This window comes from Saimiri boliviensis, chromosome 14, assembly GCF_048565385.1.
Source record: "Saimiri boliviensis isolate mSaiBol1 chromosome 14, mSaiBol1.pri, whole genome shotgun sequence".
In the NCBI taxonomy this organism is placed as follows: domain Eukaryota; kingdom Metazoa; phylum Chordata; class Mammalia; order Primates; family Cebidae; genus Saimiri; species Saimiri boliviensis.
In genome coordinates, this window is record NC_133462.1 from 50,070,881 (window position 1) to 50,091,954 (window position 21,074).

Genomic DNA, 21,074 nt, shown 5'->3' on the forward strand with positions numbered 1-21,074 from the left:
GGCCCAAGGGAAAGGAATGAGACCAAGTCACATGTCTGCTGCCAAGGCTGAAACTGGTTTAACTCATGTTCCTTTTGGAGTCATGGCTTGACCCCACAGCGATGGGAAAAAACTCCTATTTACATTTTCCCCGATGAGGGACTAAGCAGAAGGAACATTTTATATTATGTTCTTGTGTACTGGCTGAGCCAGGAGAAACAATTCGAGCTATTCTGGGATGGCCTACAGAAAACCATTTTCTTTCCCTTCAGTGTTCTCAGAATATTGCCTGATGATGAACAAGCTAATAATGTGAGTGTGGCTGCAGCAAGGACCCTTCAAATTTTCAGAGGTACCACAAACCTCATGATGGTCTGAGTTAATTGCAAAATAGTATAATTTTGTAATTTTTGAGTTTAAGAATCATTCTGGTTTCATAAATATGTCCAAGAAAGACAAAAGTTTTCCAGCCTTCTATCTTTTTTTTTTTTTAGACAGAGTCTCGTTCTGTCGCTCAGGCAGGAGTGCAGTGGCAGGATCTCAGCTCACTGCAATCTCCGCCTCCCAGGCTCAAGCAATTCCCCTTGCCTCAGCCTCCTGAGTAGATGGTACTACAGGTGCACACCACCATACCCGGCTTATTTTTTGTATTTTAGTAAAGACGGCTTTTACCACATTGGCCAGGATAGTCTCAATCTCCTGACCTCGTGATCCGCCCACCACAGCCTCCCAAAGTGCTGTGATTACAGGCGTGAGCCTCCATACCTGGCCCCAGCCTTCTATCTTAAGCGAAGAGAACTCTTCACAATTTAAACAGACAAGATTCTTAGGAAACTTGAAATAAGGAGAGTCTACCAGTCTCTGACTTTGAAGTGGAGCCTGCATTGTTCCAGTAATCTATATGGGGATCCTGAACAACCTGGAAATAAATGTGAGGGTAGAACAAGAATTTCCAAGATTTATGCAAAGATGTGATAGTAGAAGACAATGACAATGAGGCCGACGCTGGTTATTTTTGTATTAAAAAAATTAATACTTCCTTAATATCATCCAATTTTCAATTTCATGGTTTTCTTTCTTTCTTTCTTTCTTTTTTAATAAAAGATGGGGTTTCACCATGATGGCCAGGCTGGTCTTGAAATCCTAACCTCAGGTGATCCACCCACCTCGGCCTCCCAAAGTGCTAGGATTACAGGCGTGAGCCACCGTACCGGGCAATTTCATTGTTTTCTATTGCTGCCAAAACAAAATTTAGTGGCTTGAAAATCCATATATTACCTCACAGTTTTGTAGGTCAGAAGTCTACACAACTCTGCTAGGTTCCCACCTCAAGTTCTCAGTGGTCTGAAATCAAGGAGTCTGCTGCTGGCTTTGATCAGGAGTATCTGGGGAAAGATCTGCTTCAAGATCATCCAGGCTGTTGGCAGAAATCTAGTCCTATGTGGTTTCAGGTACCCACTGCCTTGCAGGGTGGTGGCTGCTTACTGCTTGTAGAAGCTCCTATATTCCTTTTCACACAGCCCCTCTGGTTTTCAAACCAGCAATGAAGCACTGAGTTCTTTTCACACTTTACATTTCTCTGGCTTCCCCTTCCATTGTCTGCTGAGAAGGCTCTAGGCCTTTACAGACTCCATGTGATTAGCTCAGGCCCACTCAGAAAAAAACCTCCCTAATTTAAGGTCAACTGTGCTATGTAACATAACAATCATGGGAGAACTATCTTGTCATACACGTGGGGTCTACAGATTAGGCGAGGACATTTAGGGGAGGCATTTTAGAAATTCCAACTATCACAAGGATCCCCCCTAAAAAAAAAAAAAAAGGTCTAATTTATCTGTAATATCCTAAAAGAAACATCCATAGTACATGGCCTCTCATGTGCATTGGGTGATTACATACATTCAGAATCAGAGCAGTACCAAAAGCACTGTCTTACGCAGGGAAAAAAACAGGCATCCATGTGACCTGGTATACGTATGTATAAAAGAGCATACTTCCAAGGGAAAATTAGCTTTTCAAAGCAGGTATTAAATCACATATGTCTTCATCATAAGTCTTGATACACAACTACTTAATACATACAGAACTACTTAATATATACAGAACAAAAACAGTTAAGTATAATCAAATACAGTACTTATATTCAGTTCATATTATAAATATTTCTGAAAAATCTCATATGGCAGATTGTGACTACCCTATCAATTTAAGGCATGTAAAAATGATATCATGTAATGTCACCTCACATATTGCCATATACTTCACTATATTTTAAAAGAAAAACCATTAAATTCATTGCATGATAGAAACAGACTCATCTTTTGTTGTCTCTATTGTGCTACCTAATATTACTAGAATTTTAAAGCTCTTAGCGTCTCTATGCAGGTGTGTACCTCCCCTTTGTGAATATTCCCAGGTTCTGAAGAATTTCTGGATCTTTTGGGAACTCACATTATGGAAGGAAATATATGGATATACTGAGGCCTCCATAAAATATGTAAGGCAAGCCATTTTATAATTCATAAACTCTTGTGATTCATAAATGCATTTGCAGGCTCAGGCATATTCTCCATCTAGACTTTCACATGCTGTGTACCACATGTGATGAAAATGACCAACAAGGGAATGAGGAGCTCTAAAACTTGTGTGGCTTTAGCACATGGGTCACATTTCTCACATTTAATATCTATTTTTACTTTCCTCATGGCTTGGAGTTTTAGGTTCACACAGATGTGTGCGGCCATCTGAAACTATGAAATATATTCAGATGATTAAAAAAAACCAGCTTCAACAACATATGAGAAAAGAAGGCTGACCAGTTCCCCCAAAAAGAGTCTAATAATACAGCATAGAGCATATCATAAATTTTAAAAATCCTTACTTAGGCCTTAATCCCCCTGTTTGAGTTTCACTCCATTTCTCTAATGAGATTCGAGGTCTCTCCCCACTAGTCTGTCAAGGCTCTTCAATAGATGATGTTACTGACCACCATTATACCTCTTTAGGAAGTAAGTTTTCCATGAAGCCTGAGAAGAGATAGGTTTTTTCATATGGTAAATGTCATCATCCAGCAGCCTGTTTGGGTAACAGTCATTTTAATTTTATTTGGACTAGGCTGTGAACCAAAACTTTTGCAAAGGAATTAGTGAGGCTATCCAGACCTCACATTTCGTGAGAAAATAAATATTAATACTTGGGACCTAAGTAACATAAGGTAGAACTTTTTATTTCTAAGTAGATTCCACAGGAGGTCAGAGTCTTTGTTTGTCCTTGGCTTTTTCTCTTTCGATTCTCACAAAAGCCAAAATATTAACTCACATATTTTAGAGCGACAGATATACTAGCAAATTGCAATAAACAGGAATCTGAATTGACTTGGGCAGACTTATGGTTATCCTTCATATGAGAAGTAAGATTCTCAAATGTGTGGCCTCTGAATGCTTTCCAGATGGCTAAATGGGATAGGAGCTGAGAGATCAAATCTCAGGCAGCAGCATTCATTCTTTGCATTTACATTAAGTACCTGTGTGTGCCCGGCCTTGTAAGTAGTACTTAGAGCAGGCGTCCCCAAACTTTTTACACAGGGGGCCAGTTCACTGGCCCTCAGACCGTTGGAGGGCCGCCACATACTGTGCTCCTCTCACTGCCCACCAGTGAGAGGTGCCCCTTCCTGAACTGCAGCGGGGGGCCAGATAAATGGCCTCAGGGGGCCGCATGCAGCCCGTGGGCCGTAGTTTGGGGACACCTGACTTAGAGGAATAAAATGGACAATTACAGAATATAAGACATGGTTCTTTGATCTCAAAGAGCTCTTCTTTGAAGAGGAAAGATAAGCACACCCATAAAACAATTAGAGTAATGCAAGAAAGTAATTGATTGAATGGAATCAAATGTTAGATCTTCTAGTACATATAGTAAATAAAAAGGGGTAGTTAGGAAAGAGAGAGACCAATACTGACTAGACATTTTTGTCAAGGCAATAATGGAAGGAACAAGCCTAGTGGATACATCAGCCTGAAGTTTGAAACTGGGTAATTGATTGAATGGAATCAAATGTTAGATCTTCTAGTACATATAGTAAATAAAAAGGGGTAGTTAGGAAAGAGAGAGACCAATACTGACTAGACATTTTTGTCAAGGCAATAATGGAAGGAGCAAGCCTAGTGGATACATCAGCCTGAAGTTTGAAACTGGGTGGCCAAATGACACTGTTATGTGTGACTTGTAAGTAATCTTACATAAGTTGGGGTTGTGCAAGAGCCACAGTTATCTCAAAGTGCTACTCTGCCTTGAAAGACAAAGTTCAGAAGGATAAATTTGATTCTTCCACTTTCATACCCCCAACAGGGAACTTGAGTCTTCAGATGCACAAAGTTCTTAGGATTTCCCAGAGCAGAACATGTATTTTAAAATGTATACTTTGGAACATGGGATGCTTTTGTGGTTTATTTTCTTGGTTTTGGCAGGGAAGGGTCTCCTCAGATGAGAAAAACCTTAGTAATTCAGGCCCTACTCATTCAGAACTTGTTATAATTTAACAGGTCCTGACTTTTATCATAGATACTTATAAGTACTAAAATGATACATATATATATTTTATATATGATATATGAAAGAGAGAGAAAGAGATTCTCCTCTGTTGAAGTGTACTGGCGTGATCATGGCTCACTGCAACCTCAACTTCCTTGGTTCAAAGTGATCTTTCTGCCTCAGCCTTCTGAGTAGCTGGGACTAAAGGCATGCACCACTACATCTATTTTAAAATGATGTAAAATTCTGACTTTAGCTGGGCGCAGTGGCTCATACCTGTAAGTAAGCCCAGCACCTTGGGAGGCTAAGGCAGGAGGATCACTTGAGCTCGGGAGCTTGAAACCAGCTTTGTCAACAGGTTAGTGAGGCCCTAGCATACATGTAGTCCCAGCTATTAGGGAGGCAGAAGCAAGAGACTTGCTTAAGGCCAAGAGTTCAAGGCTGCAGTGAGCTGTGATGGTGATACTTCATCCCAGTCTTGGTGACAGACTGAGACACTGTCTTAAGAAAAAAAAAAAAATTCTGACTTTTTACTAATCTAGGTTTATCTGTTCCTGTTATTCTGTTACATTTTTCCTTCTTTAAGATAGCTTTTGTTGTCACCATCTCTCTTTCCAAGTCAGATTTAGTAGTCAGGGATACTGGTAATAATTTAGGGGCTATTTAACGAAGAGACAGTAGTTCCACTGGAACGCCTACACATCTTACTGGTTAACACTGAGGCTCTTGATCCATACTGCTGGCTCCAGCATTTACTAAGTTATGCGATCTTACATGATTACTTAACTTCTCTGTCTCAGTGTCCTTGTCACTAAAATGAGATAATGGTACTTGGTGTTTATAGTTATTGAATATATTAAATGAGACAATAAATGTAAGTGTTTGGTACAGCACTGACATAGAGTAAATGTTCAATAAATGTTAGCTATTGATATTACTACAGTTTTCCCTGCTTTTTTTTTTTTTCTATTTTCTCTCTTGTCCCACTTTGGTCTTTTGGTTCTCCCAATTCTTGCTGGCTGCAAGAGGAATAAGCTCAAATAAATTTCTCGGCACTCAAGTAAAGGGTTTTGATTATTTGTAGATTTTGATTATCCAGGCTAATTCCTACTTCCCTTTCTAATCTACACACATGTAAGGTCATTATTTTACTGTCTGGATGGATATATGTCCTCTCAGACAACCAACCATGTAAAGTTGATTTTGGAAATCAATGCAAAACATTTTTGAAAATGCTATAATAGAGTCTCATCTATTTTATACTTTTATTTAAATCTAGAATATTTAACTTTTCATACAAATAACTTTTAAAATAGTCACTTGCAATTTTATATGCAACTCCTATATGAAAATATTGCTTTCACAATGAACTATGAAGAGGCTGAAGTCCAGACACACTTTTGGAATCTTTACCTCATCATGTCCATTGGTAGAACTCTCTGCATGCTGTGTAACCAAAAAAGGCTGTTGGGTTTTGGAACTGTTATGAGAACTAACACCCCAGTTGTGAATAACCATCACCCACTGCATGATAACCAAGTCAATAATAGAATTAAAAATAAGCTTACAAGAAGTAAAAAGCTGATGAAAGCCAACTCTGATTGTTTCCCTGTGGTCTTCTTACTGTAATGAACTGCCAGCTCACCCAAATATTATCAGATTAAGAAAAGAAATTAAGGCCAGGCGCGGTGGCTCACACCTGTAATCCCAGCACTTTGGGAGGCCGAGGTGGGTGGATCACGAGGTCAAGAGATCGAGACCATCCTGGTCAACATGGTGAAACCCCGTCTCTACTAAAAATACAAAAATTTGGCTGGGCGTGGTGGCGCGTGCCTGTAGTCCCAGCTACTCAGGAGGCCGAGGCAGGAGAATTGCCTGAACCCAGGAGACGGAGGTTGCGGTGAGCCGAGATCGCACCATTGCACTCCAGCCTGGGTAACAAGAGCAAAACTCCATCTCAAAAAAAAAAAAAAGAAAAGAAATTAAAGCCGGACACGGTGGCTCAAGCCTGTAATTCCAGCACTTTGGGAGGCCGAGGCAGGTGGATCATGAGGTCAAGAGATCGAGACTATCCTGGTCAACACGGTGAAACCCCATCTCTACTAAAAATACAAAAATTAGCTGGGCAGGGTGATGTGTGCCTGTAATCCCAGCTACTCAGGAGGCTGAGGCAGGAGAACTGCCTGAACCCAGGAGGCAGAGGTTGCGATGAGCCGAGATCGCGCCATTGCACTCCAGCCTCGGTAACAAGAGTGAAACTCCGTCTCAAAAAAAAAAAAAGAAAAGAAATGAAAAACAAACGCTGAATAGTCTGGGAACTTTTCCAAACTTTACAAAATACTACCTTGTTACACAGCTAGTTGTGTACTGAAAACAAAACTAGAATCCAACATAAAACTTATAACCAACTGACCATTAACTAAATTTCTGGATCCTTTAAGAACTGAAATTTATCACTGTAATGTAAGTTTGACCACAATACCTCTGAACAAAGAAACCAGATACAAGACCTGCTGTCTTCCTGCATGTGATTCCAGTGGTGATGGAATAAGAAAGAGCCATTAGAAAAAGAACCTCTTATCTGCTTGTGGTTACTTCTCTCAAGGTTTATACCCTCAGCCCTTCCTTATGCTACATCTACTCCTTAGGCAAGCTCACCACTCTTATGGCTTCAAGCGTAAATAGCAGCATTTTTAGCTCATGATTTTCTCCTAAGTGTCAGACCAAATACTTTCTGGAAATCACTATGTGAATGTCTGAAAGTACCTCAAATTCAACATAATCCAAAAGTGAAACCATTTCCTCACTCAACAGCCTTCAGCCTCCTGTGTTTCCCAACTCAATTTTGTCATACTATATACATACATATATATATATATATATATATATATATATATATATATATATATATTTTTTTTTTTTTTTTTAAGACAGGGTCTTATTCTGTCACCCAGGCTGGAGAGCAGTGGTGCAGTCATGGCTCACTGAAACCTCGACCTCTTCAGCTCAAGCTATCCTCCCACTTCAGCCTCCCAAGTAGCTAAGAGTATAGGCCTGTGCCACGATACCTGGCTAGTTTTACAATTTTTTGGAGAGACAGGTGTTACTCCATTGCCCAGGCTGGTATCAAACTCTTGGGCTCAAGCAATCCTCTCACCTCTGTCTCCCAAAGTGCTGGAATTACAGATGTGAGCCCCTGCACCTGGCCCTTATCATACCATTTTCTACCCAGTCACCTAAACCAGAGACCTGGTAGTCACACCTGACTCTGCCCTCTCTCACGCTCATCCTTACCTCTATTCTATCAGTCCATGTCTTGTCAATTCTATCTTCTAAACAACTGAATGCTTCTCTGTACTTCGAAGAAAAAATATCTCTTCCCAGGCCCGTAACATTTCTCACCCGGAATATTGCAATCAAGGGCCAGTGACCTGATCACGTCCTGACTTTCCCTCCCAATCCAGCTTCCACAGCTGCCAAAGTTATTTCTCTAATATGCAATTCCGAGCACAGCAACTTTACTTCAAATCTTCATTCCTTTATTCTTTATCCACAGGATTATTCCCCAAATCCTCAAAATTAAATACTAAGCCTCACATGACCTGGGTTTGCTAAGCCTCCTGCCTCATTTCTTATTACACTTCTAAATATATCGTTCATTCTAGCCACACCAATATGCATCTCTCAGAATAATGCCATTATATTCTCATATTCTTTTTCTACCTTTGTGATGTACTGTTTCCTCCTTCTTTGTCCATCTAGCTTGTATTGTTCTCCAAACATCAGGCTAATGTATTAACCACTGGCTGATCTAAAACACCCTGAACCTATGTCTTTATTAGAAAATTCACCCCCCTGGTGTTCTAATTCTTGATTTTCTTTATCTCCGCAATTAGACTGCCAGTTCTCTGAGGGCAGGAAATGTGTCTTTCATTTATGAATTCCAGTGTCCAATACAAAGCCTACTACAAAGAAGATGCTCATAAAATGTTGTGGGAGGATTCAAAATAGGGCAGGTGGCTTTGATACATATTTATCATGAAAATAAAATTAGAGTAGAAGGGCAGGACATCGCTTGCAGGAAAGGAGCTGATGCCTTTGAAGCTCTCAGTCTCTCTGGTCAACGAACTAAGACTTCAGATGCCATATCCTTCAGCTCTACATAGGACATGAATTAACTAGGCCAGTCTCTACTTAGAATTAACGTAAGGCTCCAAATGGGAAAGCTACTTTTACTGCACAGGTTTTACTGTTCTAGGACGATTCCTTGGGCTGAACAATTACTGCTATTGATTTTCCTTGAGTGGAATAAGAAACCCCAAAAACGAATACACCAGTGGTTTTAATTAGGCAGAAAAAAATGGTTAACAGATTGTACCTTAATTAGCATTGTTCATCCAAGTGTTTCTCATTCCATGACAATGGATTATAAAGTGAAGTAAAAATGGATTCCAGATTGGTAGTGCCTCAGAGGTAGTGTTGGATGTACAGAGGATATGATAATATACTAAAGAACTGCTTGGTGCTTGTCAGAGGAGGGCATAAAGCACATGCAAAAAATAATTATCAATACTGACAGTCTGGAAGGCAAAGAGGCAGAATGCCCCTGGTCTGCTAACCAAAGTCGTTATGTAGACAAGCTGTCATGAAGCCAACAACACTTCATCATCCAATTATTTATCAAATGTACCCTAATTAGTTCGTAGGACTGGTTATAAAACAAAGCTAATTGATTAAATGCTCTGCTTATATACATTAATGGCTGAGTGAAAAATATTATGTAAAATCTTTGTATTTGTTTGTTTTCTGTCATTGTTTTAAATTGAGATGTTAGAACTGAAGGAATAGCAATCCAGATTAAATGGGAAAATGCTACTGATCTTGGTTTATAAATGCAGGTCAAATCCTATTACAACAAATAACAATTCAATGAAAAGCTGCCTAATTAAAAGATTCCCAGGGTTCAGTTGATGACCCACTTCAAGATTTATTCAATAAATAAATATCAGATAAGCACTACAATTTGGACATCCTCTAGTATTTATTTCCTTTAAATATATCCTGTACCGAAACAATTTTAAATTAGCAAATAATAATTTGAGAATATTGACCAAAGATTACCTGGCTCTTACTTTTAGGATAATTTTAAAACGCTAAACCATCTAAATTGAGTAGTTCCCAATTTATAGAATTTATAAATGTTAGACCCAATAATATACATAGTGATTAAAAATCGAGAGCTAGAAGTGTCTAATGTATTTGTAGCTTAGAATTTTTCCTTTAACTACAAAGACTCAGAAGAAGAATATATTTTTTTAATGTTGGAAAATTACTATCAAAAGAAAGTTATACTACTAATTGTATGAACCCAGCATCTTATATTAGGGTTGTTTCATGGTATGTGAAAGGAGACTGAGTTTTCAAATTCTTATCAATACCTATGTGGTATGGTTCCTATTAGAAATGCAAGTGAATCTGGAAGTTATTCCGCTTTTCCTGAGTAACAAATCAGAGATGATCAGAGCTGTTACTCAGGGAACTCCTCAACTTTTAAACACAAAAAAGATGCTGAACTAATGGAAACTTCGTATGAAAGCCAAAAGGCAGTTAAAAATTTATTTCATTATTCAGGGTCAACAGAGACCAAAACAGCAATATTAGAAGCATACCACTTATAACAGTCATTCTTAGTGACAGTAGGAACAAGTGGGGGCATGCCAAAAGGATGGATGAAATTTTCTCTAGTGAGGAAGAGGGATGTGTTTATTTATTTATTTATTTATTTATAGACAGAGTTTTGCTCTTGTTGCCCAGGCTGGAGTGCAATGGTGCAATCTCGGCTCACTGCAATCCCCACCTACCAAGTTGAAGTGATTCTCCTGCCTCAACCTCCCAAAAAGCTGGGATAACAGGTGTCCACCACCATGCCCAGCTAAGTTTTTGTATTTTTAGTCGAGACAAGGTTTTACCATGTTGACCAGGATGGTCTCGAACTCCTCACCTCATGATCAACCTGCTTTAGCCTCCCAAAGTGCTGGGATTACAGACATGAGCCACTGTGCCCAGTCTGGATGTATATTTTAATTTTTTTTTTTTATTATTTTTTAAAGATGGGGTTTCACCATGTTGGTCAGGGTGGTCTTGAACTCCCGACTTCAGGTGATCTTCCCGCCTTGGCCTCCAAAGTGCCTGGATTACAGTCGTGAGCCACCACGCCCGGCCGTGGATATATATTTTTAAAAGCCATGTTTAATAGCATAATTTTGTGTTCAGAGAATTAAAAATATTATTTTCAAAATACAAACTAGAGAAGGTAAGCAAAACTCTTCTTAGCTGGTGAGGACTATCTTCTACATACAAGTGATTTTTCATTAGGGATTATATTGGTATACTCCCTATACATAATCTCAAGGCAAGCATTAGATTTTTATATTATTTTAAAGGGTTATAGGCATACTGAGTATACAAACACTGAACTGTGAAAAGTACCAGCTGCTGTTAGGAGTTTAAAGGTAAAGGTATATGATAAAAGTTTGTTTTCTAGTCACAGAAAAATCATCCTGCCTTTTGTTTCCTCAAGTTAAAAATAATGACTTAAGTTTGAGTTATAGTTTATAGTTTGCCTTTACTACTTCTTGAACATTAGAGGAAGGGTACGGTGTCCAAAATATTCTCTCCATGTCAATAGCTATTATTTTAAAATTCTGGGGATATTTTCCTTATATGGGGGCATTTACTATTTAGCCCTGTTAACAACACTCAAAAAAGAATCAAACTTTTAAATGCTGGCTGAAATTTCAATCCTCTGTTTTCAAGAATGTTGGATTAGGGGCTGTCCCTCTGTAACTCTGTGCCATCTCTAGAAGAAACTGTATGTATGTATACAAGTCTCAAAGAAGTTTGGAAGAGGACAGTAGGAGAGCTGTCCTGACTTTAACTGTGAAATGCACACAGAAACTTCCCAGTATCTTTACTGTAAAGACTCAAGCATTTCCACTATTAAGAGAAATATGAAGGCCCTGAAGCCCACAAGGTCTCAGGCTCTGTGGGGTCCATGGTCCCAGAGAGTATGACTGGGATTTGAGAACCAGGCACAGGAGATTCAGTTATGGCCTGTCAATTCCCTCCCTTGGCCTATAAATACAGCTTTCCTCCTTCCTGCAATTTCGGTTTCCTGTGTCTCCATCAAGGATAAATTTTGGACTCTCACAGCTACTTAAGCTTTTAACTGTCATCTTTGCCTGTTAGCATATTCTTAAACTTGACCTTCAAATATATTTGAGACATACTCCAATGTTGCTGGGAATACGGGGTTTTAGAGTCAGAGAGCTCAGAGGTTTTTTTTTTTTTTTTGAGACGAAGTCTCACTCTGTCACCAGGCTGGAGTGTGGTGGCACGATCTCAGCTCACTGCAACCTCCACCTCCCGGGTTCAAGAGATTCTACTGCTTCAGCCTCCTGAGTAGCTGGGACTACAGGTGTGCGCCATCACGCCTGGCTAATTTTTATATTTTCAGTAGAGATGGGGTTTCACCATGTTGGCCAGGATGGTCTCGATCTCTTGACCTGGTGATCTGCCCACCTCAGCCTCCCAAAGTTCTGGGATTACAGGCATTAGCCACCATGCCCAGCCCAAGAGCTCAGAGTTTTAATCAAAGCTCTGCTGCTTACTAGCTGAATAACACCGGGCAAGCCACTACTCTTCTATGCATCTCAGTTTCCTCATATGTAAAATGGGGATGGCAATACCCACCTTTCAGGGTAGCTGAGGATTAGCCAGTTACAATCGGGCATCAAAAGGCATATGAGCACAAGAACAGCATCACAAAACCAGTTGTTAAAGAACACTCAAAACCAGTTTTTAAAGAGTACCCTAATTAGCTGGACATGAGAGAAAATGAACTAGGCTAAGGGAGATCTTGAGATGAAATCTGGGCTGGGTGCAGTGGCTCACGCCTGTAATCCAAACACTTTGGGAGGCCGAGGCGAGTGGATCACGAGGTCAAGAGATCGAGACCATCCTGGTCAACATGGTGAAACCCCGTCTCTACTAAAAATACAAAAAATTAGCTGGGCATGGTGGTGCATGCCTGTAATCCCAGCTACTTAGGAGGCTGAGGCAGGAGAATTGCCTGAACCCAGGAGGCGGAGGTTGTGGTGAGCCGAGATCGCGCCATTGCACTCAAGCCTGAGTAACAAGAATGAAACTCGGCCTCAAAAAAAAAAAAAAGAGAGAGATGAAATCTTCATTTTATAACCAGTCCTTAGTGTCAGCAGCCTCCAAATGAGTCTTGCATATCTTTTACTCTGACATTAAACACATAAGGAGCATAATGGAATATGAGTGGCATATGAAAATCAGCATTCTCTTTATCACAGTCTCAAGCCATTTAGACATTGTAAGTTGGTTAGAGTAAGTTGATATTATTGTAGGAATCCACAGACACTGACCACTAAAATTGGGAAGCAGTCTCTTATTAAGCCATCTATATTTTGGCTTCCTGTAATTAAGATTTTCTCCCGCTGTGACCTCTGTCTAAAAGGCAGGGATGAGGGGTGGTGAAACAAGGGTAGGGAGGGTAGTAGCAGCTATTAGAAGTGAGACAAGATGAAAGCAGTACCTAACTCTAAGGAAGCAAAGGAAAAACAGAAAGGAGAAACAGGGGAAGGTCACCAAACAGGTAATTGTTGACTGCTCACCACATTGCTCCATGAGCTATGGTTATAGTGGTGAACAGACATTAGTAAGGGGTTCTTTACAACTAAAGGTACTACTAAGTATGATCAAAGGGAAGGAAGCAAAGATAAACACCAATTGAAGTCAGGTGTTCAGTTTTGTAGACCTCGATTGGTGGCCACCAAAAAATTCCCAACAGCTAGTGGGGAGAAAGCATTCTGTGGCTCCTTCGGAAAAAAAGGTACCAGTCTATGTGTTGAAGAGACATTCCTGGAACTCAATGACAGTAACATATACATTGCAGCCCCTCTTGGTGCTCTTACTAAAACTTGTGAATAAAAGCAACAATATTCTTTTGGTATTCTCATCCCTAGCTGAGGTCTTAGACCAACATGCCATATATCAAATTCTACTACATGGTAATTTATACTGTAAGAAAGACATTGAAAATAGATACAAAATAATTGGAAAATAAAAATCACACCAGTCTATTAAGGCTTCTTGCAGATTTTTTCCCTATAGCCTCCTAAATAAGAAAAATAAGAAGGAAAATCCTCCTTCTTACTCTGTATATACAGCAAAGCACAATCTAGTTCCTACAAAAGGAACTACTATACTGCCTGCTACCTAATATGCCCATCAGAGTTTCTCACCACTTGCTATTGGTAGCAGTTCTTGCTTTTATCAGCTTTCCACAGAGGAAGACACTAAATTAGATGCAAATGCCCATATGTAAATCACTTCATTGAGACATTCAACAGACAAAATGGAGGAAAGTCTCAAATGGTTCTGCCTAGAACATCATAAACACCTCTATACAGCTGGTTGTCAATGGCCAAGAGTTAGTTCTTTGGCTTTTAAGCATGAAATTTCCTGAAGGTATGTATTTGGTGATTAAGGAGTAAAGTTCCAAGTGGCCATAACTCCTTGCTCATTTTGGTCTTTCTCACAAACAGACATACAAAATAGGCAAAGGCATACTCTACCTCACATACATACATACATACACAAATGCACATGAAGAACTCACACAACTGAAGCTTAATGTATATAGTTTCATGGCCATTTCAGAGCTGTTTTCTCTTGAAACATAGCATTGACCAATAAAACACAAGAAAGGCAGTAACTAAAATAGCCATAGAAATTAAGAAAAGCCTCATAAGATAAGGTGATAAGGACTGCAAAATCTTACTGTTAAGCAGTTTATAACTGATGATTAAAAGCTAAAAGGCAGAAACTGTAGTCTGACATATTTGTCTGCTTTTACTTAAGACTATATTAAGTACTACGAACCATAACCTCTTGTAGAGAAGCTTACGGGGTCTTTACTTGCAAATTTTCTTTTTTCCTCTACTGATTCCCACATGCTCTGAAATCCCTTTGCTCTAAACCTAACCCGCCAAGTTATATATATACACATACACACACATTCTCTACCTTTGACACAGCTATGAACATACGTAAATAAAAAATGCTGCTTACTCGGAGCGTCTTGGCAGTCGGGGAGGGAGATGCTGGGGGAGAATCAGACTGAGATTTCCTATTCCGAGTGAATTCTTTACTTCGGGTATATAAAGAGGACATGGTTCCTTAGGATGTAGACAGACACTCAACCACTGGATTCTTCGCACAAAGCTGAGAAATTTCCCCTGTAGGTTACCCTCACAGAATCTCTCCTTTTAAGTTGACGCAAGATGACTTTGGATAGAACTAAATAAAGGATAAAAGCAGCCCTGTAAATTATAGTCTTGAGCTCTGAACCAGTCCCCAGTTACACAGAGTCTCAAAGGCGTGTTCCATCAATATTTTCAATTCAGTTTCAACCACAGGTTCTCAGGACTGGTAGCTTACCGTACGTAGAGGATATTGTGCTGAGCAACACCTTTTATGCCTAGATTGGGTCCTTGATACTCCTCAAAGCACACTTCTTATTGAAGCTGGCTCTCCAATAAAGCCTGAGTCTAGGTTCACGATGACACCAGATTAAATCCCAGAGGAAAGACGACCTTGGATCCTGCCGGCAGTGAGTCTGGGAACAACTACTATCACTTTATCCAGAGGGAAGAAATACAAATCCGGTGGAAATCATGCTGTCTTTCCTCAGCTTGACTCCACTGGGCTGTAAGGCATTTGGAACTACTATGATAAATTCAGGTCAAACAACTTAAAAACCAAACCAAAAAAACAATAAATAAGGAACCAAGAGTTTATAAGAAGGAAGCAGTCTGAGGAAGTCAAGTTTCCCTAAGTCCTCCCAGATGAAGCTGCTTTTACATATAAACACTCACAGTCATACACACATCTTTTCCCCTCCCCTCTTCTATTTTCTGACATTCCAAATCCCTATTCGCTCACTGAGGAATGCTGGAGAGAAGCCAAGGGCAAAGATTCACTTTCAACTCAGAATTCGGGTTGCCACTTGTAGGAGGAAAAGAAAGCCTGCCAGCTTCTAGGAATAAAGGGAGGCTCTTTGGGGGCATGCCCAGGGGCAAACCCCACCAACCTTCCAGTGTTCCCTGCCTCAGAGTAGGCAGCAGTCTCTAAGATGACTGCTCTGAATATGAGAGGGGGGATTTTTCAACTTCTAGACCTCTTAAGTTACAATGCCCAGACAGAAACATTAGTCAAAGCACCTTTATGCCTTTATGTTCAATTTTAATGAGATGTCATTCCTGTTGCACCATGAGGAAGCAAACTGAAGCTCTGGATCACTAGAAAGAAAGCTCTCTGTACATTACAGACCTTACTGGCTGGATCTGCAAGTGTAAAGCTTACCAGAGTTTCCTAAGATGCCAAAATCAGGGAAGATGACAATGGAAAGGGGTATAAATTTGAGGGACAATAAAGAAGGGTCAGAAATGAAGAGAGAAAACAGACAGTAGTGCAACTGCAAGGCTGCAGGACTCAGTAGTACAGGGAAAATGAAATTAAAAAGAGAGGAATTTATCTGCATGGTGTTGAAGGATTTTGGATTTGACCTTGAAGAAACATCCAAAATTTAATCTTTTGCACTCTGTTGTTACCACTACACTAACCAAAACGTCTAGGCCAAATGCCTTCTAAGCTGAAGGGTTTATCCCCAAAGCAACAAATCTATTCTCTCTGGACTCTTGGAAACTCTATCCTGCTTTCCCTTTTTCCACATGAAATTTACACTTTCACTTCAGACTTTCTCAACATGCCTTTCCCTCTAACTGCCTTGACAACTTCTTTATTCCTGTGATCAATTTTGTGAAATTAAATCAAGGGAAGTGATCAGCTGCTTGGAAGTTGGTCTGAAGAATATAGGTTGAAAAGAGTTTCATAAACTCATTCTTTTAGATTGAGAATGAATCAAAACCCCTTTATTAGGGGTCCTGGAAATTAGTCAGTCTTCCTTAAGAAGACTGATCAATTCTATCATGAACCAGAATATACTGTGTCTCAAAGGCCAATTGTCTAAGGCTCGGTGGCTCACGTCTGTAATTCCAGGACTTTGGGAGGCTGAGGCGGGTGGATCACCTGAGGTCAGGAGTTTGAGATCAGCCTGACCAACATGGTGAAACTCTGTCTCTATTAAAAATATAAAAAGTTAGCCGGGCATCATGGGGAACACCTGTAGTCCCAGCTACTCAGGAGGCTGAGTCAGAAGAATTTCTTGAAACCAGGAGGCAGAGGTTGTAGTGAGCCAAGATTGTGCCATTGCATTCCAGCCTAGGCAAAAAGAACAAAACTATGCCTCAAAAAAAAAAAAAAAAAAAAAAAAGCTAATTATCTTTGGAATTCAGATCTTCTATAATGTATATTATGCATACAGATTATATAGTTATTCTCATCTGATAAGAGTGAGTCTCCACTTAATCTTTTTGCTTAAAGAAATACTGATGTAAACCTAAATACTAACATTCCCATTCTCGGTAGCTTGACTGGCTAGGGACAAGTTAGTGACACTTTTTTTAAATTTTTTATTTTATTGCATTTTAGGTTTTAGGGTACATGTGAAGAACATGCAAATTGTTGCATAGGCACACACATGGCAGTGTGGTTTGCTGTCTTCCTTCCCCTCACCTGTATCTGTCATTTCTCCCCATGCTATCTCTTCCCACCTCCCCACCGCCCCGTTCCTCCCCCATTTCCACCCAACGGACCCCAGTGTGTAGTGCTCCCCTCCCTGTGTCCATGTGTTCTCATTGTTCAACACCCGCCTATGAGCGAGAATATGCGGTGTTTGATTTTCTGCTCTTGTGTCAGTTTGCTGAGAATGATGGTTTCCAGGTTCATCCATGTCCCTACAAAGGATGCGAACTCATCGTTTTTGATGGCTGCGTAATATTCCATGGTGCATACGTACCACACTTTCCCTATCCAGTCTATCATCAATGGGCATTTGGGTTGGTTCCAGGTCTTTGCCATTGCAAACAGTGCTGCAATGAATGTTCGTGTGCATGGTGATACTTTTTTAATATGTTGAATAAAAGTCACCAGTTTACATTATTCCTTAAAGGCATGGTAAGAACAACTTAATCAGACACAGTTTCCTGACCTGTTTCTGTAAGGTTCATACAGTGATTTCATCTCATTGGTGATTAGAGAGGGAACGTAAACCTCTTTTACTTCAAACTGGCCTCTTTTTACTTCTATCTTATGTCCACTTCTAGGAAGTAATAACAATGACAAACTCTTTTATATTTTGTAAAGTGTTTTAACATATATTATCTCACCTGATCCTCTCAACCACACTGAAAAGTGTATCACTATACAGTCATACCCTGCATAACTGACGTTTCCGTCAACAAACCACGTATATGATGGTGGTTGCATAAGACTATAATGGAACTGAAAAATTCCTATCACCTGGTATTTACCATACTATATTTTTAGTCATTGTTTTAGAGTGTACTTCTCCTTCTATTTTACAGTTAACTTTTGTAAAAAAGTTAACTGTAAAATCACCTCAGGCAGGTTCTTCAGGAGATATTCTGAAGAAGGCATTGTTATGATAGGTGACAGCTCCATGCATGAAGAAGACCTTCCAGTGGAATAAGATGTGGAAGTGAAAGACAGTATATTGATGATTCTGACCCTGTGTAGGTCTAAGCTAAGGTGTGTGTGTCCCAGTTTTTAACAAGAAAGTTTTTAAGTTAAAAAAATAAAAATAGATAAAAGTTTATAGATTAAGGATATAAAGAAATATTTTTGTACAGCTGTATAATGTATTTGTGTTTTAAGCTAAGTATTACTGCAAAAGGGTCAAAACATTAAAAATATTTTTTAAATGTATAAAGTAAAAAAAAAATTATAGTAAGCTAAGGTTATTTTTTATTGAAGAAACACTCACCACATGCTCACCAGCTCACCCCAAGCAACTTCTAGTCCTGTAAGGTGCATTCATGGTAAGTGCCCTATACAGGTATATCATTTTTTAATCTTTTATACAACATTTTTACAATATCTTTTCTAGGTTTAGACACACAAATACTTATCATGTTCCAGCTCTACAGAATTCAATATAGTAACATGCTGTTCAGGTTTGTAGCCTAGGAGCAACAGGCTATACCATGTAGCCTAGGTGTGTAGTAGGCTGTACCATCTGGGTTTGTATTAAATTCACTCTGTGACATGTGCTCAGGGATGAAATTGCCTAACAATGCAGAATGCATTCCTGTCGTTAAGGGATTCCTGACTGTACTACTATCTTACAGAACAAGAAAGTGAAGTTCTTGGCCAAAGACATAGAGCCAGTAAGAGGGAAGCAAAACGCAACTGCCTGAAGAATAAGCTTTGGTTGATTAAAGTAAAGTAAAAACAGATCTGAAAAGATCTAACAATTCAAATCCTTCAGTAAAATTCTGAGTATTTGAGACACTTGCAGGAACACATCAGATAAATAGAGAAACAGAACTAAATTCTCCAGAAAGTGAAATGTAAGCTCTTTCTTTCTTTCTTCACTTGTCCTTTTGTAGATTTAATTTTTTTCAGCCCAGCCAACAAGCATTTATTGTTTCTTTCTGACTGAAAATACATTAATTCCCCTATGAAAATAAGAATGGAATGGAAATATTCTTGACCACAGACTTCTACAGGATGAGCTTTGCAAACCACCACTTCTTTAGAAAAGAACTCATTCCAGATAAGCAGATTGGATGTTGAGTTCATCTATCTTATTTCTTGTAGGTAAAAAATAGGGATAAAAAAAGTCTATAAACGTTAGGGTGTTGTTATAACTGAATTAAGAGCCCCAGGTAGTCAGCTCAATAGAGTTTCCAACAAACATAAGAATTATCAAATAGAGGAATTGCATGTGTTTATTTTTGAGATGCAACACATCAAATGTGTGAATAAGCCAATAAAATGCCTCATGATGTGAATCCTAATCACCAACTCTCATTGACTCAATTCTCCCAAAAGTTAGTAAAGGAAGAAACTAACGAACCAGTTGAGTAATTTCTACTTTTTCCTCTTTTTATTTTTTAAATTGAAAAAACCTAAATGGCATGGTTTAAGGGTGATGTTTGGTAAAATGCTCCCCAGTGATGATTCCCAATGCTAGTAACATACTGCAGTGCTGTACACATGGTTTGGGAAGGATGTGGATTTGAGGTCAGATATCCTGGGTTGAAATTCTAACCCCTGCTTAACTGCCTGATATGATTAAGTTCTTCAGCTTCATTGAATCTCATTTGGTTCACCCCCTAAATAGTGATAATGATGCTTATTTACAGAGTTGTTATATGGTTTAGGGGACACACACACACACACAAACACACAAACACACACACACACACACACACACACACACACACACACGTCATCATCATCATCATCATCATCATCATCCATCACAGCACCTAGCATGTGGTCATGCTGAATACGTGGTCATTATCACAAAAAAGTGCTTGGTTAATATACACACATGCATTTATAAAATATATGTAAGAACCTAAATGAAAATCTGAAGCAAAGAGCTTAAATATAAGTTTTTATATTCTATGGACTTATTTTCCTTGTGATTATGTAAAAGGTTACTATACTAGAAAGAGATGACAGAATCTCCTTTTCAAGTGCTTTAAGAAAATATTTATCTCTACCTATCTTCCACCTTCCCTCTTCCCAACTTTCCTTATTTCTTACAAGGCGAAACCCTGGCAATAAGAGGAGGGTACAGTGGTGAGGTTGTAGCCTGGTTTTCTTAGGGGATTGGCTTTATACAAGGGATTGAGCAAATAAGTACACATACTGAAAATGGCAACTAAGTTTCTCATTGTTGGAGAAGCCAGGCATAAATACCAAAAAAAAGGGGAAAGCTAGAAAGAATCCTGTGTTGGTATGTAGGAATTGAAGGTATTAGTATGAAATCATGATTTTCAATATAGATAGATAAAAAAATAAAGATGTAAATGTATGTGTATATGTAAGCAAATGCATCCATTTTATATCCTTCCTAGCTCTGTCCACTGAAAGAGGCCAGGGAAAAGCAACACTCTAGCAGCATTTAGCACACCTAGTGCCCAGATCATTGTTTCTAAATGCCACTTTCTACTAAAAGGAACAGGCCTCCCTGGAGAAATGACTAATTCCAAAGCTGGGGTAAGGAAAAAAAAAATGAGCCTGATCTCTTGTGCTAGAAGGTAAAAAAGTGCTTAAACACTTAAATGACATGACATAAGGATACAGAAGCTTGCTTAAAAAGCCAAACCTGGGATAATATAAGCATCAAAATAAATAATGATAGCAATGAATTATAACCCACTAACTAGGAACCCATGAGTAGACACTGATATAAATAAATGAATGAAAAAATAAATGGGGAGGAGAAAAGGTTCTTGCTTACAATAGAATGCCTACTAATAAATGTAGGAGTAATGAAGTTAGAAAAATTACTATTTGGCAATCATGACTGCAAAACCAAT

General features: G+C 39.1%; 1 protein-coding gene across 11 annotated transcripts in view; it reads right to left on the minus strand.

Moving 5' to 3' along the window:
• The window catches only part of PPP1R12B (protein phosphatase 1 regulatory subunit 12B), a 256,766-nt gene that overhangs the window by 35,809 nt on the left and 199,883 nt on the right, over positions 1 to 21,074 (minus strand). The window contains exon 1 of one of the 11 annotated variants that reach the window (XM_010348882.3): positions 14,668 to 17,251. The exons of the other annotated variants lie outside the window; for them this stretch is intronic. Coding sequence (XP_010347184.1) covers positions 14,668 to 14,769 — 102 coding nt within the window. The 5' untranslated portion in view covers positions 14,770 to 17,251. Of the gene's footprint in view, positions 1 to 14,667; positions 17,252 to 21,074 lie in introns of those variants that run through there. 11 annotated transcript variants of the gene reach the window in all.